Genomic DNA, 25264 nt, shown 5'->3' with positions numbered 1-25264 from the left:
CACAGAATGGTCGGGGTTGGAAAGGACCTCTGCAGATCACCTTGTCCAAGGTTCTCCTAGAGCTGGTTGCACAGGATCACATCCAGGCAGGTTTTGAATATCTTCAGAGGAGGAGACCCCACAGCCTCTCTGGGCAGCCTGTTCCAGCGCTCTGTCACCCTCAAGGTAAAGCAGCTCTTCCTCATATTCAGGTGGAACTTCCCATGTTGCAGTTTGTGCCCATTGTCCCTTGTCCTGTTGCTGGGCACCACCAAAAAGAGCCTGGCCCTATCCTCTCAAGATATTTGCCTACATAGGTGAGTCCCCTCTCGGTCTTCTCTTTTCTGGGCTAACCAGGACCAGCTCTCTCAGCCTTTCCTCATCAGGGAGATGCTCCAGCTCCCTCACCATCTTCGTAGCCCGCCGCTGGGCCCTCTCCAGTAGTTCCCTGTCTCTCTTGGAACTGGGGAGCCCAGCACTGGGCACAGCACTCCAGATGGGGCCTCACCAGGGCAGAGCAGAGGAGAGGATCACCTCCCTCCACCTGCTGGTCACGCATCTCCTGATGCCGCCCAGGGTCCCATTGGCCTTCTTGGCCGCACACCCTTGGCTGTACAGTTAGCCGGTCTCTGTACCACACAACTGCTTTCACCCCTCCGCCCATGCCCCTCCATACCACAGCAAGCAGAAAGTATCTCTGATAGTTGGTTTTGTCACTCCTTCTCAATTACCTGCACGGTGCAGCCCCAGTGCCATGCAGAGAGGTGGGAAACGGTGCAGTTGGGGTTGGGTTGCAGCAGCTCCTTGTCAGCCCGTGTGAGAGCTTGTGCTGCTGCTCTGGGTCTGCTCATGTTCTGCAGCCTCCTTAGATGGGAATACAGCAAAACCAAGTGGTAGCTTATGCTGCCACTCAGCAAAATATGTAGGACTGACAAGATCTCCCTCGTGCCCTAGTCCAGGTAGTTATGGCTGTTCCCTAATCCCAGCGAGATTAAGGGGTCTTTATACTTAATGAGAACATCATATCCTTTTTCTCTTTTCCCCCTGCTGCTTTCTTGTTTGTGTCCCCCCACGCAATTCCATGTTTACTTGCAGCTGTAGACCTTCACCTATTCAAACACCTTCATGTAATGACTGGCTGATAAACCAAAACTAGCATCTCAGGCTTTTCTCAACCTTTCTAAATGATAGGAGTTTTCCAAACTATCTTAAGTGATATGACAGAGAAGAAAATAATCTCTTTACCAAGGATATTGTTCTGTATTTTGTGGCTCCTAATGTATTCCAGGGACAACCTCATTGAAGGAAAAGATTTTCCTGGCACAACAAAAATTTTCTCAAATCAGCTGCAGCTGCCAGAGAGTTTCAGCTTTGAATTGTTTGCATTTATTGGGCCTGGAGTTGGTTCAATGAGGCATTTCATGTCTGCCTTCTGTCAACAGTTTGTGAAGCCTTGAAGCAACTCCAATGCACCCTCCCTCCCCCCATGCAACTTACAGGCAAGGCTGCAGCAGCTGTAACCAGAGGGCTAGAAGCTGGAAAATGTCACACTGCAGTTGAAGTGAAACTGATATAAATCTATGATATGCTGATATCTTTAAAAAAAAAAAAATCCCAAACAGGCACAAACTACATTTAATACTCAACCTTCTCCACGTGAGTAACGTGGAGAGAGTTTATATATGGAAGGATATTTTGAAGGTTAACAAACGTTTGTGTAGCTAATACTTCTTGATGTTAAGTATTAACAAACAGTTGTTCACTAACAAATTACTACCAAACAGTTGCTTATGCTAAAACATAAACATAGCTTTTAAGAGACACCTAACTGGAAAGCTGGATCATGAGACAAATCGGCTCAGCTAAAAAGTCTGTCACAAAAGAGGGTGAGGATTACAAAAGGAAAATGGGCTTCTGAGTAAGATAACATGAGGTTGCTTGTAACCATAGGAAACTTTCTGCACTTGTTGCAGTATGATGAGAAAGAGGTTGCCAACGTGCATAATCTATTGATCCACTGAGGTTCTGCAGTTCTCTAGTACTCTCCTTTCAGTCATCTAATTCCTGAAGCTAGATGTAAGCTAAAGCATCTTGTTTTTCTGGATTGGTGAAACTGATTATATTCCATTTACCTGATCTTAGCCTGTGACTCCCAGGAATTCCCAGAACATGCTCTAGTTACTTGAGAACCCAAAATGACTCCGTAATTTATGCCTGCAGGACAAGAGAGTTGCAACAAAAAGTGAGATTTTTTTTTTCTCCACATCATGCCAATAAATCCATGTGCTCTAGTAACTAATGTGTTGCAGACAAATTTGTATAACAAAGTGTGGACAGACAGATGAGTTTTGCTGGAGGGCACCATTTACCAAAGCTTTAGCTGGTAGCCCTTCTGGGTATTTACTAAATGTTAAGGGTTGTGTGGTTTGGCATTTTTTTGTTGCCTGGGTTTTTTTACTGCCTTTTACTGTGAAGACTTTGCTTTCTGTGCTGTGGAGTCTGAAGGTCCAACTTCACCCTGTCTGAAGTGTGCGTGTGGAAAAACCCCCACAATTTAACAGTGAAATCATAAGAGGTTAGACTGCTGAAGCATCATCCAACACAGTGTTTCTCCGGTTTTGTGTGTCTGCTTCTCTTTTGAGCCCCTCTGTCTTTTATTACCATTTCCCTCTCCTCAGAGGGTGAGAAGTTCTTCCACATTAGGAGGAAGGAAAAGTGGATGTAATTGCTGCAAGTATTTACATTCTCTGGGGAACAAGTAACTACCTATAATTGCTGGCAGCAGCTAGGCCATTAGCTGTTCTCCGAGTAGTATAAACACTTTATGACTTTCTTTGAACTCTCCTTTGAGAATCCCCTTAAGATAGAGGCATCACAATTTGAGGAAACACAGATCTAAAGACAAGTAGAATTGTGGAACAGCATCTGCACAAGAAACGCAGTTATCAACTTCAATCTGACATTGTGATGGGAATCTTTTATTGGTTTCTGGAGTTCTTAAAGTTGTTTTAGGCTTTGCAAGAAGCTACACACAGATTGCACTGTAAAAATAGTTATACTAGACTGAGTCAGAAAGAGCACAGCCAATAATTGTGCACCAAGACAAGGAGTTATCATATGATTTTCATTCTCTATTTAACTTGTTAATTCTGGTTAGCTCATAGTCTTTCCATTCTTCATCCAATGACACTCCAAAGGAGCATGTGTTTGTGTAGTGTGGGGACTTTCTCCACTATGAATTAAGCCAAATTTTGAGATTCTTGATGTAGCAAATACATTGCTGCATATGGTGTTAATTCTTTTTTGTAATGATATTGCAGTCACGATCTTTCAACTGTAAAAGATACTCTCTGCCGTGCATTCAGAGTTAATCAACTTTGGTGATGGTGGCTCTCTGAGGAGTTACGTTTGTGCAAGGTATGCCTGGTTATTCCTGATTCTCATCCACTAGACTAAGTCAACCTTCAGTCTCTTGTTCTGGAAATACAAGTTTTTGTGTATCTGGAGTTTCTGGTTAGGGCTTGCCATCAGGTTCCTGTAAGCTGCAAAGATGGAAGACTGCTCTTCCGCAGACCAGCATCTTTTGCAGATGATTATCTGTTATGTGTTGCATAGGGAAAAATGACTCACACCAGTTGTATGAATCAGTTGGACTTAACAAGTTTGCATTGGCCGGGACTCACCTCAATGACTTTTGGAGCACCTAGAAGTTAAGACCTAGCCTGTTACTCATCTGCAGTGTACCTGCAATGAAGCCTGTCCTTTGTACTTTTCTTTTTTGAATGGGGAATCTCTTCTCCTAACATGAAAAAGGTTTTGGCCTTTCAACTGTACAGAATACAGTTTTGTCACAGGAAACAGTTAAGCAGTTAATGATGAATGAAATCTAATACAGATTTCTTGGGACCCAAAGTGTGTTTTTTCTAGTTGATAATCTTCTGTGTAATTAGACTTAGTCCAGATCAGGAAAGTCCACTGCTGTTTTAAAATATTCTAGCATGCTTTTTCTCAGCACTTTTGTACCCTTAGCCATTTGGCAAGGTTAAAAACAACAAACTTGTAGAATATTGTTTCATGAATGACTCAAAGCCAGCAAAGGTTTCCTTGCTGTAGTGTATAAATAGCCAAAGATGTAACAGCCAAGAACACTGTTAGGAGATGAGATATGCAATATAAAGGAAGGCTCTCCCAGCCTGAGAAATTATCCTTTTAACTGCTGGTTTGGGACATGTATGGCAGCTATGTGATTTCTATATAAGAGTATTTAAAAGTAGAGTGTAAGAGGTTCCTTAAAAATGTCTACAACCAGTAGTCTGCTATAGTAATAGCTAGCATGCCTTACAGTTGCATCATCTAAAATTTACTGTGAATAAGCAAGTATAAAATGTTCTGCTCTAAAAAAAAAAAAAAAAGCTACTTTGGAATTTGCAACAAATACTTACATGAGCTAAAGAAGTTCTTAATATGAAATGTCATCTCTTATGATCTGAGTGACTGGACAAAACTTTCCATCTTATAACTGGAATTAAGTAGAAAAAGAGGGTAAGTCCATGTGTTTGCTGCTGCGGTGCAGTTTCTTGAGGTTGTGAAATGATGATGTCAAGCCAGTACTGTAACACGATTATGTATTCTTCATTCTGATGATGGCTTGTTCTGGCTTACCAGCAACTTCATTTCTTGCTTATCTATGCTGGAATTTACACTTTCAGCCTCTTTTTCTTGCTCAGGTACACAAGTGCAGCCCACTGGGATAGTGACGTAATCTTCTGTGTAGACGTAACGGCCCCCGGCACATGACGACGTGCGACGGAGGATGACTGTTGGCATGTACACAGGGGTGCTGCGGAAGTGAAAATTCTCCTCACCAAAGATCCCCATGAGGCAGCCTTTGCACAGACAGTATGCTTCAGGAATGTATTTAGGGTATCTTGTGGGATCATACGAAATTCTATAGGGAAGCAAATAATAAAGATTCATTAGTATATCTAAAAATAGATAAATTTATCTGGAAAACATTATTATAATGTAATTTGACCATAAACATTTATGTAATGTTTTTGTTTTCTTTGCCAGGAAAAATAGCTGTAGCTGTTGCTGTCTGGCTTCTTATTTGTAAAGTGTAAAGAAAAACCATGAACAACTTATAGAACCAATCAGGTCCTACAGTGCACATGCACCTGGGAAGTGACTGGCTTTCTAAAATGTGAGATTTGGGGGTAAGCAGAATAAGTTTTGCATTTTGGGCTGAACGGGTAAATAGAGCATTAAAAAGGACGCTTGGGCATTTTCAAACTTTTGATCTGCCTTGACTTCTTCAAAAATTGGTACAAATCCTTTTTAACATTAATACTGTTAAAGCTATGACATGATGTTTTAAAATTGTATAATTTAAATAGAATTAAATTGTACTGCAATCATTTTTGCTCCCTAGTATACTTGGGGTTATAAAGGTGCCTTTCTCTTGAAAGAAGAACTCTGTTTTTCTTTCTATATTTTTTTCTCTCATTAATCCTCCACTGTCTTTTCCTCTAACCAGAGAATAACATTTGCACAACCACATGGAGATAAACTGCAAAGTTAAATGTTTTTTTCTGCCCTCTCCTGCTACATTTTGAAGTAAAGCATTGCCCCAAAGCTTCAAGAGTATAGCCTCTATTTTCTATGGTCTTACAGTTTGTTGTTTGACCATTTCTTTTTGCTTATGAATGCCCTGTCTCTGGAAATTCCTGATAAACAGAAGCTGGAAAGCTTGTAACCTAAGTACAGCTCAGACCAATGAAGTCCAAGTTTCACCATTCCTCTCCGCATGTTGTTCGACACATGAACAAAGATGTCATACTACGATAGAGACCATAGCTGGCAGACCTACAGCTGTTGTTTTTAGCAAAGAGTAAAAGCTGATGAAGTCTGCTTGTTTTTCAAAATAAAAGACAAAGTACACAGCAGAGTACACATACTGGAGTGTTTAGCCACGCTGCTTATTGTGGTGGTGATGTATGTGTTGCTTTGCTCTTTACCTGCATTTCTTGCTTGTACTGGAACTAATTGCTAGGCATGGCTGTAAATTGTACGTTATTACAACTGCGTGCCATTATTCTAGAAAAGATGTTTGCACTTCCAGAAAGAGGGTATTTTAATATGTTTAGCTCCTATGCCAAGTGTTCTCTATGTCACTCTACGCTTCCCCCAGATCACCTTCTGTTCTCACAGTCAGAAAACGAGCCCTGCTCCAGCACGGGTTGCACTGTCCAGCTGCAGAGGGATGACGGCTCTCTTGGCTGGAGACGCATTCAGCCCAGCAGCACTGCCAACTGCTTCTTGGTGCGTCTCCCCCAGAGCCTGTCACCACTTTGGGAGGTTGCTGACCTCACAGATGTTATCAAAAGCACTTACCTTACCTGTCAGGTAACAGAAAACCCTTTTCTGGCCTTTCCCCCGCTCCTCTTTCACACTAGTAGACAGTTAGACCTACACAGAGTGCACACCAGAAGTGTCCTACAGGCTGTTACTGGCACGCAGAGGACATGAAGACATGTTGGGAGGTCACCTAGTCCAAATGCCTCCATGAGGCAAGCTCAGATGTATTTGCCCATGTTTGTCCAGCCTGTTCTTAAGAACTTCCAGAGGAGACCCCGAGCCCACCCAGAGGCTCTGTTGCAGTATTTCACCAGCTCTTTACTCAGTCAAGTGGATAATTTTTCTTCTTGCAACTAAATCAATCATTTCCCATGTTTGGATGGGAAATTACAGCAGCTGAGGCTAAAAAACTGAGTAACAGTCAAAGATTTGACACCAGAGAGAACGTTCAAGCCTCTAATGTTTACTGTGAACTGCCGCAAAACCAGTAAAAATTCTTGCGCTGGGTTTTAAGTCATCCTCTAATTGGGAACAGGATAGGACCACTATGCAGTAGATGAAGTGAGGCAACTACATAAGAAAAATGAATAAATTAAATACCTGTCATCAATATAATTATTTATGGGATGATACAAACTACTGAGTATACAATATCCCCTTTCCACAGTTTCAAAACAACCTATTTTGAAAACCACAATAGGTCTAAAATGATTCCTAAATTGTGTTTCCCAGGGTTTGTACCACTTCCTTGGGTATCAAAGTGTTAGCCTTTTATCTCTTTAGGTGGCCTCTGAGAGGAGAAGAGGTTTCAGCTGTGGAAGAGGCAGTGTAAGTCTGACCACACAGTCACTTCTAGTCAACAAAATCTGCACTTGCCAAAACAGGCAGCCTGGGTCTCCCTCTCGCCTGTGCCTCTGGGTTGATGCTGATGTCCTTCTGGTCACAGAATTGATCAGGGAATTCAACCAACTGAAGAGAACTTCATCAAAAGCTGGATTTTGGTCCTTCAGCTGTCTTGCCCCACATACACAGCACCCTACACAAACAAGCCAGTGTGAACAAGCAGCTGTAGATGGAGGCAGAAGGGAGCTGCCCTTTTCAGAAGTATCACCAGTTTATCACGTTAAAACCCATTTGGAATCACAGCTTTAGCCAAACACAAGCTTGATTATCCTGTCATCGAAGAAATGAGACTTTTGTTTGTTTGTTTGTTTTGCAATGGCCATATAATCTGGATTCTTTGTCTTTTTACAGAATTTGTTTTCCTCACAGAAAAATCTGACCAGTTCTCTCGCCAGACATCTGTGATGTCACAGGTATTTTTTTGCAAAGCTTCTCTGTCCCGTTTATACCTGCTTACTTTCCCCAGGAAATACCTTCATGTTACAGGATCTCACACCAATGTGAAATAAGATGTCTGGTAGCCAGCAGAAGGGAAGAAAGTGGAATACAGGCTTTTCTACCGTGATACAGTCCCATTTCAAACTCAAGTGTGAATAATTTCAGTGGTGGATTGTTAAACACACCATATGTCAAGTCTTCGGTATTTCCTCTACTGTATTATCTCCAGCACCTGGTTTATGATGTTACTGGAAAGCATGAACATGCTTCTGGACGCAAACATAAGGGTTTTCACTAATAACAGGAGAACACTGTCAGTGGAAATATGGTCTACAACAAACTTCCCATTCCAAATTCCCACATGGCAAAAGTCAGGTATAAATGAGGGGGGTTTTGGAAGGATGGTGTGGTGTGGTTTTCTGCTTTCCACAGAAAAATCTCATATATTTCTAAATTTGATGCAGATACCTCTACTCCATCGTGTGAGGGCTGGAAGGAATCAGAGGATCCAAACCCAAAGATGGAACTAAAATATAGACATGGTTTTGCATCCAAGGCTGAAGGCTCTAAGTAATGCCTCCTGAAATTAAACACTTACATATCACTAAACTTTGGAGCAATATCCAAGGCTCTGCATCTTCAGCTCAAACCTGTTAAGAAAAGCCATATGACTAAAGCCTCACTGTTACCTTTCTAGGCAACCCAGACTGATTTGGATCAGAACCACTAACAAACACCAGTAAGCCAGCTGTACAAATGCAGTTGTGTGACCTGCTTCCTCTGTTTGCATGTACTGAACATAATCACTCTGTGCATACAATGACCATGCCTCAGCTGCTGGAATTCGATGCATCTCCATTACTCCATGCACTACAAGTCATGTTTTTATGTCTTCTCCTAGAACAGGGCAAACACATTTGAGCAGGTTAACCAGATAAATCGCATGGTCCAAGTTCCCACTGACTCTTTCCTATACTTGATGAAAGAGACACTCGACTGGGGTAGGCACAACAGAAGCAGCTGTGAAGAGGGGTGGAGGAGCAAAGAAGTGCAACTTTCCGCTGGCACCCAAGTGTCCCTTGCATCCTTGTGTCATTTGCTGTGGCCACTGCTGCAAACGAGACAGCCCAGCTAACTTGATGAGGGTTGCCCTTGTCCTGTGAACTCAAGTTACTAGTACGTAAGGCTAACTCTGCTTAGCCAGCACTCCTGATTTACAAATGACAGGAGCAGTGAGCTATGCCAGGCTGCTGTGTTTTGATCTGCTGGAACAAGAAGCAGGTTTGTACTGAACTGGAACTGCTAATGAAGTGTGACTAGTTCTAAGCTACTTTTCCTTATGACCCTATGAGTGCTTTGAGAGCTCCCAGTGAAAAGCAAACTTCCTGCCGTTTACGTACTAAGCCTGGAAAATCAAGAGAAAAGTTTCTGTCAGAAGTAAAACTCTTGCAAAGACTTAATCTGTCTTGTCCTGTACTGTTGCTTTCATATGTAGTATTTTTAATAATATTATAACTTCATAGTTTCCAAGCTGCTAACTCCAGTGGGTCAGGTGTGCTGCGCTGGGGCAGGCAGACACAGCTGCCTCTTCAGAAAATCACTGTTAGCACTAGGCTCACAGCTGGATGTTATCAGGAGTCTAACGAGCAGATCATCATCCCTTTACTTTGGACTCTGAAATACTTACAGGATTAAAAGCTAACAACTTTTTTTCCCCTCTTGGCAAGACTTTTTTTTTCTATAACGGGTGTTCTTTTATTCACGTTATGCTTAGTTTGTTTTATGTACAGGTAGTAATTACAGTGCCTGCATAAAACAGCCTAGTGCCAACTGTGATTTTCTGAAGAGCTGTATGAACATGTACTCAAACAAAAAGGATGGCAGTTCTGCATCCCTTTGTATTCTTCCCCTCAGCTGCATCTTTGGGATACGCACACTGTGCCACATGATAATGTTAAATCCTGGGAAGTGTCTCGGATAAGGTTCATGAAAGTCACTGGAGTATTATTTAAAGGAAAGCCCTCTTGTATGACTTTTTCCAAAAGCACTGCAGAAAAGCTTTGACTTTTACCAGTAGAACAAGAGACTTGCTTGTATTACCTTTTAAGATTTTATGTAGATGAGCACTAAACCAAGGATGCTTATAAACTGAAACTGTTTTTTTAAAAGCAGAAAAACCAAGGTGGGCTATGATTGAGAGGGGGACTAACTAACATGGGATTTCATTATCAGATCAACACTGACAAAAGTTAAATCTCTGTAAACGAACCCTCAGTAAATGCAGGATTAAGCCCCAGAGACAGACACAGAAGCCATGAGATCTGGAAATTCAGAAACAGGAATGACTTCTTGAATACACATAAAGAATTTTTGCTAAATTCATGCAGAAGTGTGTTGCAAACTTCTGCAAGAAGATTCTGATTGTATTCCTACAAACTAGCTATGAATGTTACTACAAACTTAAGACAACACAGAACAAAAATAGAGCTGATGTATACAGCTGATTAATGAATGGCACCTGTGCTCTGCAGCACCATGAATGGAACTACAAATCAACACTACCTGTAAATGCACTGTTGGCTTCAGTGGGATCAGAATTTTCTGCCATTACTCTAAGCTTTATGATCAGATCCTGCAAACATTTAGGCGTGCATTTAAAATTAATCCTTCTTACAAAAGCACTTGTCCATGAGCAATTGTTGTGTGTGTCTCTAGAGCTGAGTATGCATTCATAAAGATCCACCACGATTATGGTTTCTGTAACTTTTAACAAGAACCCATCCTGTGCTGTTGGCAGGGATCCATAGGTGGTAAGACAACCTGTATCACTTAATTCTTGTGACGCAACTGCGAACCGCAGCAGTAGCCAAGGACCACAGCCCTTGCCAGTACCTCTCTTTACAAGCAGGCTGTCTGGATTTCACTGACTCTCCATGTAATACTGCTAAAAAATACAAGCAACTCCCGGACAGATGTCACAAACTGGCGTACAGCTGGCCTGATGATTTCAGGGCATGATGATTTCACGGCAGACCTGCTGCTGCTGGCTTTATTTTTTAGAAGACCTGGGTAATTCTTAGAACAATTTCCTGGAGTGCTGGGCAAATCCAGTACGACCAAGACTTCACTGAACTGACTTCAGGGAACTCTGCTGTCTCTTTATAGCTCTTCAGAGTAAAGAGCGATTCATGTGATTAAACTTTGTGCCCTGAGTTACATACTGATCTTCTGTGGCCATCAGGATGGAATTTCACCATCAGACAGATGAACTAATATTTTTCCCCTAACCCTTGCCTCAAATACCACCTGTTGGTTGCTGCCAGCAGCAGGAGCATGGACCAGATGGATCTATGGTACAATACATGTGCAACTCCTATATCTCGGTTGTAGCAAGCCAAAAACGATCTAAGTCCTGATTTTTGTACAACAAAGTTAAAGACCAAGTAATTGAAAATAAATAGTATGCACAGAACAAAGATAAGGAAAGAAGCCACACAAGGATTTTCTGAACTTTGAGTCAATCAAACCTAATTCTTCCACACTTAAACAGAACGACAAACTTGGATATATGCAATGCAGTAGGGTGAATGTTATATACAGATCTCTAAGTAACATATCTGGTTCTTTCTCACAACTGCTGATACAAAAAAAATATCAGTTTACTTGAACTAAATGGTCATCTGAGCAGAAGAATTACAAGAAGCAGTGTTGAACAGCTGGGAACAGGTGCCTAAGGAGATATGCAGGGGAAGGTAAGCAGAGCCAGACTTAGTATCTTTATTATTAATGACTTGGAATAGGGAGTATAAACAGTATGTTAATGAAATCTGCAGATGGTAACAATGGGGACTGCTGCAACACAATGAAGACAGAGAAAGAGCGTGCGGTATTTCAGACATTAAAATGCAGGTAAAGAAGAAAAAAAAGACCGTTTATGCCCAGAACAGAAATCAACCGCACTGTAACTCTTTAGGGGCAGAAAAGAAGTTTGAGAGCAGGATGTCTGTGAGGCACACTGAAATGGGCCAGGCACTTTGATGCAAGTTTCAAATAGTCAAATTCATGCTCTGAGGGGTGTCCTACCAGAGTGTACAAGAGGGGTCTGCCTGCAGTGAATTAATTTCTGGGCATTCACTACTAGAACAACTCTGGTGATTCAGGAGGCAGTTCAAGAGACAGCCACGAACAGTGAAGGGGAGCAATTTATGAGGAAAGATTAAAAAAATTAAATGTAAGCAGGCCTGCCAAGAAAGTTCTGTATTACAGAAGAGAGCTGTGTGCAGCTTTTCAGAATCACACCCCAGCAATGGAGAATAAATTGTTGGGATCGTGTAAGTGAAATTGCTTAACCGCTGACAAGACGTGATGCGCCATAACTTGCAATCTTTAATGGAGAGTTGCTTGTCCTTTTGAAAGATAGGCAGTAGCTCTAATTGGCAGCTTGCTTCCAGGGTAAGCAGGTGAACACCACAGATCAGACCAGATCTTCCTAATGCTTTTATCTGGCTTCAAAATCTATGAAATAGCAGGTTGTAAGAGCAAATGCACATCACTGTTCATAATGAGCAGGTTTATATTTTACACTTCCACTTCACATCTTGCAATGTCTGTTGCCGTGTCATTGCACACTAATGATACAGTAAAAATGCAACTGAGAAAAAAAGCTGTAAACAAGACCTCCTAACTGGACAGTGTACTCAGGCCTCTTCCACCCTAGAGAAACAACTTTTCCCCTGAACGTAATTTTAGATTTTGCCTTTAATGGTATAATACTTTTTTCCCCCCACTATCTTTCAAAATTGCTAGCTTGGAGATGTCATCAAGGTATTTGTATGTGAATAGTTTGTGGTCTGTTGAAAAGTACAGTGGATTTACAGTTTCTTAACAAACATTTTGTAAGCTAGGCCCCAAACAGCAGCTGGTTCTCTGTTAGGAAGTGAGCCTATGCAGAGCTCCAACTGAAAATAAATACCCGCCTAAGGCGATGTGAGCATGGAAGGCACTGTTTTCAGACCAGGAGGACAATTTTCTGATAGCACTAGTATTTGGCAAAACCAACATTAAAAAAGACCTTGAGCCTAACGGTAGGTATTTTTTGTCATCATACTTGCTTTTTGCACGCTTAGGTAGCTTTAAAAAATCCTCAGTTTGCTTACAGAAGATGTATTACTAAAAATTCTATTTCTAAAAATACTTTGTTTATGAAAGGCTCATTGAGCAAATAAACTATTTTGCTCTCAGTAGGATTACTTCTTAAACTAAAAGTGGGCAAAACCCACGCCACAAAATAAATGTTTACTGGAGATGGCTAACAAGGAGATATTTAAGTTTGCTGAATACACAGCAACTGCATCAAGGCGTACACAAAGGATAATGCACAGAAAGCAGCAATAAAGTCGGTTCCTTTAAGTTTGCGGATGTTCTAGCTTCCGGTTGTCTGCAGTGTCTCACGAAGCCGAAAACAGAGAAGCCAATTCAGTCTTGCTCACGGGAGAAACTACCAGAAGGGTGGATGTGGCGAGGCGCGCCAGGTCTCGCGTACTGGACCAGCGCTCACAAGCTTTCCAGAGTTCCCCGCAGAAGCGCGGCCCCTCGTTCCGTGTATTGACCCGCCTAACGCCGGATTTGCTTTACTTATTTTTACGCCCCCCTTAAAAACAGTCTGTCACCCCCCACACCCCCCCGTTCCCCCTCAGGGGTGCGAAGCGCGGGAGGGAAACGCCGACGCAGGCAGGCGCCGCACGCGCTCCCCGCGAGCCCCGGGCCGCGCGCAGCAGCCCTCAGCAGCGCGCGCGGTGCGCGGCCGCGTTTGGGAGAGCCGCGCGGCGCCCGGAGGCACACCTCGGGGACGGCGCGCGGCGCCGCGGGGGGCTGCTGCGGAGCCACGAGGGGCCCTCCCGGTGACGGCCCGTTGGCGGCGGCCCGCCGAGGCAGCGTCACCCGCGGCAGCCCGCCCGAGCGGCTTTCCGCGGGGCGGCCTGTGCTGCCGGGGGTGCGCGCCAGAGCTCAGCCGCGCAGCTCGCCCCGCCTCGTTCGCGTGTCATTTATCTTTCTGCCCATTAGACATGTGCCTCGCACAAGCCGTTTACACCCGTTTACCTCCCGCCTGCCCATTACAGACGCCTGCTTTAACACCTTGCCCTCCGGCCGCTGCCCGATGCGGCAGCCCCCCTCAGGGCCGGCGCCCCCGGCCCAGCCGCGGGGCACCGCATGGCGCAGGGCGGCGAAGCCCCCGGGCCGGCGCGGCGCTGGGGGTCCCACGCACGGGAACCGGCTCAGCTCCGGCCCGACGGGACCCCGGCGCCGCTTCGCCCCTTGAGGCGGCCGGGCCCCCCCTTCCCCCCGGAATCACCTGTAGGCCCACGGCGAGGCGCTGCGCAGGTTGACGGGGAGCCGGAACCTCTTGTCGCCGGCCGGCCGGCCCCCGGCGGGGCAGCTGGTGTTGTGCTGGCGGCCCGGCGGCTCCGGCTGCAGGGTGTGGTGGAAGGCGCTGAGCATGCCCGCCGCCAGCCGCCCGTACAGCTGCTCCAGCAGCTCCTCGGGCCGCTCGCCGCAGGTCCGGGTCCGCGCCGGCCGCTTGGGCGCCTTGACGGCCTCCGCGCGGAGCGGGAGCAGCGTCGCGCACAGCAGCGCCGCCAGCGCCGCCCGCACCTGCAACGACGCCGCCGTCAGCGGGGTTGGGACCGGGCGCGCCCCCCCACCCGCCGCGCCCCGGAGCCCCCGGCCCGGGGGTCGGGGCGCTCCACCCGCATCGCCCCGCCCGGCCCCCAGCCCGCAGCCCCTTACCCTGCCTCGCTGCATGGCGGTCGGACTGCTGGAGCAAGCCGAGGAGAGCGGCGGGCTGCGGAGCCGCGCCGTGCCACTGGCTCTGTCGGCGGAGGAGCTGTTGGAAAAGTGCCCCGCTCCTCACTGCTTCTCCCTTGGCCTCGCATGCCAGGAACATTTTAGGCGCTCACGGAGGAGGCGAGCGCTCAGCGCCGGGAGCGGGCCGGTCCCGCGCTCGGCACGGCCCCGCCGCCCGGGACGGCCCCACGGGCGGGGACGTGCTCGGTCCGGCGCCCGGCCGCAGCCACCCCGCAGCGGGCCGCCCGGGTGTCGGGGTCCCCTGCGGGCGCGCCCCGTGTCCCCCTCGGCTCCGTCGGCAGCCCAGCGCTCCTTCCCGCGGCCTCCGTGGCCGGGCTCCCCGCAGCCCTGCGGGGCCACCGAGCCCCGAGCGGGACCCGCCGGGCCTGGGCACGAGGCTGAGGCAGGGTCGGGGCGGGTGTGGCCCCGTCCGAGCCCAGGTGTCAAGGCCGATGAGAAGTGTGGGGATTTACAGCCGAAAATAGCGCAACTCCGGCTGCGTGGCTGCCGCGGGGGAGGGGGTCGCCGCAGCCCGGACTCCCGGTCACGCCGGGGCAAGCAGCGCTGCCCCTCGCAGGGTTTGGGGGCTCCAGGCAGCACCTCTGGTTTCTCCCCACAAACAGCCCTGCCGTGCTGCCTCTCCAGCAGACGCCGAGGCGGCTGAAGTCCCGCGCAGAGACCGGGGCCGGGCGACACGGCGCCGCCCGAGCCGGCAGCGGAAGGGCTCACCTGCCCATGGCTCCTGCGAGGCGGCCTGCAGCACACACCGGCTGCGGGGTCCCGCTCTGGGGCAAGGAAGGAAGCCTGCTTCGGGAGGCGAGAAGCTTGCATCATACATATCTACACGAGATCGAGCTCTCACCTCTAATGACTTCTCTGTCCATTCTGTGCCGGTTTATCTGTATGTTTAGCAGGTATGTAACGCAATACATTCAGGGTCTCCGGCGCAAGCCACAAAAATAGGCATCCGCAGTACTCTGGGTCATAAAAGATACAGTCCACTGAAATGGTTTGCACTAAGAGAAGCCTCTAGAATTTATCACTTGAATCAAGTATTTGGTGCACTATGATTAAGCCCTGCACATCTGTTGAGGCATTTAGTAGAAGGATAATTAAGTGAGAAAGTACTAATCAGGAGCAAGGGAAAACAGGTCCGTAAGTCACACAAGGCCTGTGGAGCCCCAGCTTGGTACCACAGAAATGCAAGAGGTTAGCGTCACCGACCAGGCTGGAATTGAAACTGACCCGGCATTCGTAATGTGATGCAGTGACTTGATTTCATGGCTTATGAAAAGTCGTTGGGTTGAGTCTAACTGTCATTTTTAATGGGTCTGGGACTTTATGCATCACAGGTCAGTATCAGTCATGAGCAGTATCTTAACTTTGAACTGTATGGGATTTGCATCAGGTTTTGACTCCGAGGAAGGACTTCGTCTCAAATTGAATTCAGAACTCTCCTTTGCAGTCGTATCCTCAGGTGACAGACTGGGGCAAGGCAGCTGCCCGTTTAGCCCAGTCCAGTCTAACCCCTGAGCTCTACACTGCACCTGGCCTTGTGTTACTTCAACACCTTTGAGTGGTATGTGTGGCAACATGACCAATATTTATCATGACACATCCGTCTGTATTACACTTCCTATAACAAATGAGTATCTTTTCTCAAGGCTTTCTGAGCAGTGTGAGGATGTCACACTTGGCTTTGCAAAACATGACTTTTATGCACTTCCTTTGTATGTATTGACATTTCTGGGAGAGGTTTGCCTCAAAAAATCAGAGCAGAAGGAGAAGAAACAACATCACAGGCATTAAATTGCCAGTGAGTTTAAGGCCTTGAGGCTTATCTAGACAATATTCTAATTCTGCACCTAAGTTGCAGTGTATTGTCTGATACAGCATTTCATCTCACAGGTTATAATAATTATATGAATGGACGTTGAATTGCTTATTGTAGAATTCCTGTCTTTTAGTAAATACTTAATGACAGCAGAAATACATGTCACAGCACTATAGCAACAACATAGCTTGACATGGTATCTCATAGAAAGGAAGTAACTAATTTATGTTAAAACACAACTGATTTCCGCCCCTAACACACTCTCATACACACAAACACCAAGATGCACGTAGGTAGTCCACCGAGCAGTCAGACACTGACACCTGTTATCCAGGGAGCCTGCCCAGGACAGCTTGCAGTGACACGGAGCACAAGGGGCACCAGTTTTCAAGCCTATTCCCTGCACCAACTGGGTTATTCTTAGGAGGGTGCTGCTTTTGGATGCATCTCACTGTACCCATCAGGAGCTGACAGTGATGAATGTCTTGATCCTGTCCCACCTCTGGTGAGCGTTTAGGAGTTAGTCAGTGTGTGCTTCAGATCTGGTTTTCCTGAGAAATTGAAGGGACATGTATGCTAGAAACTCGATGACCTGCTACTGTAGATGTCAGCAACATATGCTGTTTTTATAGTGCTCCTCCTGCTAGTATTTTGTACCTGTGTGTTCCACATTTCCTTACCATTTATATCAATATAAATTTTTTTATTACAACACTCTACATCCTTAGAAAATTCCTGGACTTCTGTTTTCTAATACATTGTAGGATCTTTTGGACTTGCTGCCAAAAAAATGACAGCTACTTTTTCTGCTTCATTAAGTGTTCCTCTCAATAGTCTCCCAAGCTTCTGGTGTTGCCCTTCAGTGTTTCAACAATATATTATTGAAAACTTTCCACTTTCCTGGCCCAGAATGTATTACAAATGAAGATAACGGTTCACCTCCTTCTATGCAATCATTTACTCTATGAATTCTACTATAATCCAATCTTCATTTTCTATTTTATTGGACTCTGGTGAGCTTTATGGTGTGCCTTACCATTTCTTATCCTCCTTTATTCACCTTACATTATCCCTTTTTAACCAAAACAAAAAGAAAAACTTTAGAGAGGAAGGGGAAGAGAAACTTGCCACTGATAGAAGAGACAGAGGAAATCTACTGAGTAGTAGCGAAAGTATTTCTTTCACTTTGACCTAATATTCTAAAGGCTTTTTCTGGGGTTTGCCATGCAACATTTATACTCAGCTGCCTTTCTCCTGAGATTATCACCATAGTGATCAATGCCAGATCGTTACTATGAAGTTCAGTTCCACAAATCCCTGCTATGAGAAAGTCAGGATGTTCAACAGAAAACTGAGCTGTGCAGTTCGTATTAGTAAGAAGAAACATTCCATCAGAGAGTGTTTCATGCAATATTAAACACTGAAATGCACAAAACCCACATGAGGTTTGTATCTTTAGTCTTACATTGTTACTAGTAGCTAGAGAAAACAGGAGAAAAAATCCTATTCAAATACATTGTCATCAGACCATTAAGATAATTTGGAAAGTTGTTTCAGAACCATCAGAATGATCATGAAGACCAGCCAGCAGGCGTAAGAATGTAGACCTTCCCAGAAACATTAATCACCAACGAGCATCCTTGTCAGAACTTTCTCTTGGTTGGGATTGCTTTCTTCCATGGCTGCCCTGACATGACAGCTGGTTCCAGATACTGTGGTTCACACATACATAAAACACATTATTGTGACAAGCATTATCAACGACACCACAGTAATGTGCTTGTCATCCTGCTACAGCAGGGTGTGCATTAACGGATTCCCATCTTTATCTGAAATAATGATGTGAAAAACATTTAAAAATCTTTATATAGATCTTCAAGTTCAACAACTCATCATGTTGTATGGAACAAACATTCAGCTGGCATCACCAGCAAGTATAAATCTTCAGAGAGAGAATTAAATTACTCCCCAAAGATGTCCTTCTCCCACACATTCTGTTTGCTGATAACCTGTCACCCAAACTGCTGATTCTGTTCCCATTCCCTGTTCCCTGGATTTGTAAGCACTGGAACACCACTTTGAAGCTTCCATGTCATAGCACCTTCTACAGCAGGATCTTAGCACATTTTACAGTTGTTAGGCAATTTAGCCTTGCAAAATTGAATTCTTGCAAACTGGAGAATCATTAATAGCCTTCATTTTGAAGAGGTGGAAACTGAGCAGCAAGAGGCTGAAAATAGCCTTTCTATTGAAAAGTTGAGCATCCGCGCCTTCGAAATCAAGATCAATCAAAGCAAAGCAGATGAGATTAATTTCTTATGGTCTTATACTACACTTGCAAAGGAACCAGGAAGAGAAACGGCCCTTCATCATAAGACTTGCAGAACTATTTATCCTTTCTTTGTACAGCTTTCAATTCCCATGAATTGAATTCTAAAGAATACTCTAGAATAGCTTTGTTTTAAATAATGAGTTACACAATCTGTAGTGAAGAAGGTTCAAGGTGAAACATGAAATATGTGAATAAGGATGCTTTGGTATTGTGGATTTATGCTTGTTTAGCAATAAACAAACTACTACCTAGGTAATCGTTTATATTTGGCTATGCTGCCAAGATGCTCATCACCACAGTAACCAACTGGTGTATCCACAACCTCTGCTCTAAGAGGCTAATCTCAAAGGATTTTTTTTTCCCCATCCACTTTTGAAGCAGTAGTAGACATAGAAGACTAGAGAGAATCAAGAAGACAAGTGTCTCTCTTAAGGGACAGAATTGCTGTGATTACTTTCCACTTTTATCCAGGGAACCTGAATTTCTGTATGTTTTGTAAAATGACAGTGATTTATAGGGTTATCACCAGAGAGCCTAATGTACAGAGACATTTTTCATATATGTAAAGAACGTAACTTGGTATCTAACTGAATCTAGCACATCCTGAAGAAGACTTACAGACTATCGCAGGTCTGAGAGGTCAACTGAGGATTGATTAATACTGTAACCAATATATTTTCCATGATACAAGCCAATATAGCTCAGGAGTTAGTTCCTCAAGAGGATTAGCATTTTCCTAGGTTTAATACTGCTGCTCTCCTAAAATAATAAAAAAAAAATAATAGCAGTTTTATTGCATTTGCCAAAACTTTATTTGGGAATTTTAAATGATCTACTAATTCCAGAGTGAAAGACAAAATCAGGGCTTAAATTGTGCTTGGAAGCATGTACCTGCAGTGTAGCTTCTGGAGATAGAGTCTGTTTTGCGCAACCAAACTTGACTAAATGTTTCTGCTTCAATTTCTGGGGTGAAGGTAGAATTATTTAGCCCATGCAGTGTTTCTACCCCTGTGGTTTCTGAGGTATATCACAGGACTGAGGGCATCTTACATGACCGCAGGGAACACAACTCACGTCACACCTGAGCTAAATGCCAACCAAGCCACCTTCAGGACATGGGCAGGGTCATCACACCAACATAACACAACAGTCACGTGTAATCCAAATAATTACTTTAGACACAGAACCCCACTGGCATGGCCACGCTTCCTTTGAGACCTGAGCTGCCTGAACCATGAAGGTATGTTCACCTACCGATAGCCTGAGGCCTTCCAACTAAGTGCTGACATAGCACTTTGGACATGGAACACAGTTTCTTTCTCTTGAACAGATTCCAGTTATATTAGTCCCCATCAGGGATCACTCTCCAGCCTTGAGGCCAGGTCCGATGTCACATCTTGTGTTCCCTCACACAGAATGTCTCACATAGCAGAAGGCGGCTGCACCAAAATTGCTTACGAAGAATGGTTCCTGGCCCAGGATAACCTTTGGGTCATGCATGGGAATTGGCTGGGAGACTGCTAGTAGTTATGGGCCAAAACTGTACTGGGGAGCATGCTACTGGTCTTACGGTACAGATGGTTACACATCAGCTCTTCTAGTCTGGGCCTGCCCTGGCTATGTTGCAATTCTAGTGGAGATGTAGCCATAGTTAATGTGGTTTTGAAGGAGATGAACCTGAGCTAAATTGATTTGACTGTCAGCAGGACTTACTATTCCACTGTTGGAGCTGGATTGCATGGCTGTCAGTTCAGAACAATTCAACTGTGCTTGCAAAATAACGTGCAAATACATCATAACCCATAATCATACATCAAATCATAACCATAATCAGATCCTCATGCTATAGGAAACAAAATGTTCCATTAGTTCCTGGTAGTTTGTGCAGAAGTAGAACATAAGCGCAATTCTGTTTGTAAAACACAGAATTTAGCAAAACATACATCTGGGCTAACCAAACCAAAAAACTGCTGCAGATTAAAACCTCTCTGATGTCCATAGGAGTGTTTCTATGGGCTAAGTTGTGAATCATATCCCAAATTAATACCAGTAATTCATACCACTTCATCATCGACACGTCTGTGCAATTGCAATGTTTGATCAGATGCTCTACTGAAATGGTTTTGTGTTAGGAGATCGTAACATTGTCTTACCTGTCTTCTTTGCACAGTTTCACAGGTTTATCCATGCTCCCTTCTTCCACCGTGACTGCTCAGACACCTCATTCCCCTGCAGTCTGTAGCTGAAAATGCTCTTTCCTGCCTGGCACGTTGCATCCTCGAGGTTTGGCTCTTCCAGGACTGTAAGCCTGACAGAAAAGAACTACCATAATATTCAGGAATGTGTCATCCCATGACCAGAGCAGTAGATACGGCAGCACTGAAGAACAGGCAGGAGAAAACTGTGTCTCAGTTGTGACCGTAAGGTTCAGTCATCTGCCCGAGTCCTCCTCTGAGAATTGGTCAGCTCGATTGCCTTTCCATCTCCTCTCCTTTGTCTTTCTGATTGACATTTCATTGAAAATATTACAATATACACTGCTGTACTAGGTGTCAGTGCCAAGGTTTTGGCAGGGGTGGCGTGGCAGGGGTAGCCTCGGTGAAGAGCGGTCACGGCTGCCCAGTGCCAGAGACAGCAAGTTCCTGCTGGCTCTACAACAGACCCAGAATAAACTCATCTGACAACAATACGTGACTCTGTGTGGACAGGTGTGCACCATCTGGGCTACTGTCAAGGGGTGGAAAAAAGTGAAATGGTGAAGCCTGCAGTGAAACTGGGGATTCACCAGACAAAAGAAGCAACATAATTTTGTATTTCTCACTCTAAAAGACACAGAAGGCATCCTCAGCTGAGTTGAACGGAGTCAAAAAGCCAAAGACTGCTCTGGCTTGGCATGTTAGCATCACGGTGTGGTATCCAAGTTCTCCAGCTACATAAGCCATCCATTCTTTCCCTTTCTGCCCCGACCTGCAGCAGACGGGGTCATCTTTTTTTCCTTTGTGTCCTGCGGTTAAGAAAGAACTGCAGCACAGGGAAGATTTGCAGAAACAGGACAGGAGGCATCCACTTCCTTCTCACGCTGTTTTATGTCCTCTAGGAGGATCAGGCCCCAGAGCTCACCGTGTCTTTCTTCTTCGGTGAGCTCCTCAGGGGGGTCCATAAACTGCACTGAATGTGCTCTGCTTATACCACCAAGCAGAAGCCACCCCTAGACTGAGTGCTGCACCAGTATCATGGGAAACCCATTACGTATAAAGCAGTTCGTTAACTGTACCGTGAACCCCACAGGGCTACATTCATTCCTACAACTGTGACATTACAGAAGAACTATTTCTGACCACTTATGTGCAGAGACATCTTAAAGAGACCGGGCAGATGTTTTTAAAACCTGAAAAAAACATTCCCTGAAGATATGAAGAGAACTTTCCAGGGTCACTATTTGGGAAACAGTCTAAGCACCAACACTGAGAATGGGCATTGGAAATTTTTGAAATGCAAGGATTCACTCTTCTAAGTGTAATAACCAAAGTCTAACCATTAAACCAAACTCACACCAATGTTTTACAAACAAGTCCCTGCCACCCCAGTATACTAGTTTTGCAAATATCTGTCAGGAAATTCTGAGCACCTGAATGTATTTTTACCTCCCAAAAGTGATATAAATCAGGAACCCCACGTTCCTTCCTATTTAACATGTCTCAATGACTTCAGATCAGACTTGTTCAGTTCATAAGCAAAATGATGGTTTCTGTAACTAACACCTTTGCGTATACTCCACCTAGGCTGTAGAAAGCTGCCTCTGCATAGTCAGTGCCACAATCCCCAATGCAAGATTCAAAAGCTGAAATCTAATTAGCAATTCTGAATAAACTGGATTGAAATCCTGCCCACTCTGACCATTCAAAATAATAAAAAAAATAATTGTAAATAACCCCCTCATCTTTGTAATTGCAAAAATACCTAGGAGGTTGTCAAGAGACTGCAAAACGGTCCTAGTTCTGCTAAGCACAGACTAAAATTAAGATGCTTTCTTCAGTATCAGCACTAAGTGCCTTGCCGAATTAGGGCCCTAAAGATGACCAAGGTCATACCCAGCATTTTCAGAAAAGCAGTTAACAGGCCTTAAATACATTCTGGCTTTGGATGAAGGACATGGGACTTTCAATTTTACAACACTGCTTTGAGGTATTTCACATTCAAAGGTGAAGTTGTGGGGGATGCTGTTTCATATTATCATTGGACATATCTCTGAAAGCAAAAGCTTTACATCTTTGATATAGTTTGCAATGAGTTTGAATACTTGTGTAGTTTTGATGCATGAGTAAAATAACCTCAGGGTTTTTTAAAATTAATTCTAAAAGACACTGCAACTTTATATCCGTGTTTTTAATGTAAGATACCATATATCCAAAGCATTTCACAAGTATTTTATCAAAATCCACTATAAAATCATCATGGGTCAAAGTTTTTCTGCTAGAACTTGTAGAAGGATAAAATATTATGTGTGGACCATATGCTATTCTGGAAGCAAATCCTCTCCTAGTTCTTCATCAGCAAAGTCATCTTCCTCCGTTCTTTTTCTTGCTGCAGTTTTTGGTCTTTCTGCTTGTGGTCCAAGTGGATCTACGTAGGATGCATCTAGGGTTTAAATAAATACATTTGAAACAGTCACCTGCAAGTAATTTTAGCTTTGTTTCAAACGTATACAATCAAACACAAGAGTTTATTTTATTACTATCATTAAGTGAGAAAAAGACTTCAGAAAAGTGCATGGAACAGCGAGACTGATGAGTTGGTTAAGGAAAGGCATTTTAGGAAGTACCACATTCCACATGGATTAGGTTTTTAAACTCCTTTGAAAATTCAGTCTTAGTGAAGAACTTATGACTGCACAACCACAAGAACTGACTAAAGGATGCAGCAGACAAATATTAAAAGTAATAAGTATTTACATGGGCCACATTTCTTAATATTCACAATTACTTTATAGTGAGATTTGAACAACAAAGCTAAAGCCGTTCTTCACATTTATTTCATGAGGAAAATATTCTCTTAATTGTCTAATTTTACATGCTCTTCCAATAACTTATTTTTTCCATCTCCCTTCTCTTTGAGGGCCAGGAAAGTAAGAGGGTATAAGATGCCCACTTGCCTATTTCTTTACTGGTGCTGCTTTCATAGGGTTCACTTGTTCCAGGAAAAGCTTTTAGTTTGACACTCAGTCTTTCCCCTTTGGTACCACCACTATCTGGGGAGGAGAAAAAACCAACAACAGTTGAAGACATATAACATGCTGTTATGTTCTGTGAAATCATGATATAAGAACAACATAAATTCAGCTACTATCTGTCAAACAAGATTTGGATGAAACCATCTTTTCATGATGGATACAGTACTCATTTGTAATAGTGGTCATTAAAACACAATGGACACTGTGTCCACACGTGTTTTAATTTAAAAAGAATATATACAGTCTTATTTACTTTGGAGTAAATGCATTAAAATACTTCTCCTTCAACTTTTCAGTTGCTTATAAATTACAGTCACATTTTGGAGTTAAAATAAGCATGACAAGTATAAACAGAGTCACAATGTATATGGATATTTCATATGTCTGTGTGCACTAATATATTAGTGTGATCACCTGTTCAAAAGTGTCAATGTTAAATACAACACTAATTTTGCTTTTAATTAGAAGAGTATATTTGGCATATGCTGTCTGCACGGCAGGCAGACAGTGTTCATGTATACAGAGCATCCTGGCCCTGCATCTTGCTGTAAACACTGTGCTGGCAGCTCAGTTTGCAGCAGGGCCCCACGGAATGTGTTGGCTCCAAGGGCTGCCTCCTGCCCAGACAACATCAGATTAACATTCTCTTGCCACAGCAGTATTCCAGACACTTTAAATATTCTGTTCACCTCTGAATCTCTTTTTCAGATTCATGGCAAACTTTCAATTTCAGCTGCTACAACAAATTTTTATGCAATTTTTCTCTCCTAGGAGAAAATGTTTCATGTTTGGCTTGGTATATTTACAAGGCAGGACATGCCATGCAGCCAAAAACAAACATGCTCATTTACAACATGAAACAATGCTGTTATTAGAAGTCCTCCATCTGTAAGGAGGAGAAATGGGTTTCATTCAGCAAACGTTAATTACAAAGTCTGGACTTGGCAACACTTTTCCATTGTCTTATTTACTATAAATGTTCTTTTTATAAATATTGTTAGTATTCAAAACCAAACAAACAACTTCCACAAAGATGACAAACCGTTATTTCTCTATAAATACTACTGCAGACTTCAGTTTACTAAGCTCTGAAATGAAAGACAATGTCTCTGCTCCAAGAAAGATCTAATACATGCAGTCACATGTCAACAGTTAATGTGTTTACAAGAGACAAATTACAGTTGAAATTTCAAAGCCAGGAAAATCTATTTTAATGTACTTCGATCTCCCTTGGATCAATTCATACCAACAGGTTTCATGAAAGAAATGGGTGCTTAACAAGGGATTTGAAGAAATGGAAAGCAATCACTGGGTTTGACTGTGGGGGCTCAACCAAAGTGCTGTGAGA

At 43.9% G+C, this 25264-nt stretch overlaps 2 protein-coding genes across 10 annotated transcripts in view; both read right to left on the bottom strand.

Moving 5' to 3' along the window:
- Positions 1 to 2238: 2238 nt before the first annotated feature.
- Positions 2239 to 14718, bottom strand: IL17D (interleukin 17D). Its single transcript, XM_037377223.1, has 3 exons — positions 14464 to 14718; positions 14030 to 14328; positions 2239 to 4927 (listed from the first exon to the last, which is right to left on the bottom strand). The coding sequence occupies exons 1-3, from the start codon at positions 14476 to 14478 to the stop codon at positions 4612 to 4614; spliced, it is 630 nt and encodes a 209-aa protein (XP_037233120.1). The 5' UTR covers positions 14479 to 14718; the 3' UTR covers positions 2239 to 4611.
- An 8336-nt stretch (positions 14719 to 23054) lies between these two features.
- Positions 23055 to 25264, bottom strand: part of IFT88 (intraflagellar transport 88) — a 57041-nt gene continuing 54831 nt past the window's right edge. For all 9 annotated transcript variants that reach the window (XM_037376901.1, XM_037376904.1, XM_037376903.1 and 6 more), the window contains 2 exons: positions 23839 to 23934; positions 23055 to 23324 (listed from right to left, as the gene is read on the bottom strand). In XM_037376901.1, coding sequence (XP_037232798.1) covers positions 23203 to 23324; positions 23839 to 23934 — 218 coding nt within the window. In that variant the 3' untranslated portion in view covers positions 23055 to 23202. The remainder of the gene's footprint in view (positions 23325 to 23838; positions 23935 to 25264) is intronic.

Source organism: Falco rusticolus, chromosome 2 (assembly GCF_015220075.1).
Source record: "Falco rusticolus isolate bFalRus1 chromosome 2, bFalRus1.pri, whole genome shotgun sequence".
Taxonomy (NCBI): Eukaryota; Metazoa; Chordata; class Aves; order Falconiformes; family Falconidae; genus Falco; species Falco rusticolus.
The sequence above is the reverse complement of the archived record's forward strand: the minus strand, read 5'-3'. Positions and strand labels throughout refer to the sequence as shown.

Bases quoted from the DNA above. Each gene is read 5' to 3' on its own strand.
- IL17D (XM_037377223.1), bottom strand. The intron at 4,928-14,029 runs GTGATTCCGGGG...GCTTCCCTATAG, and splicing joins GCCTCGCCGTGGGCCTACAG to AATTTCGTATGATCCCACAA.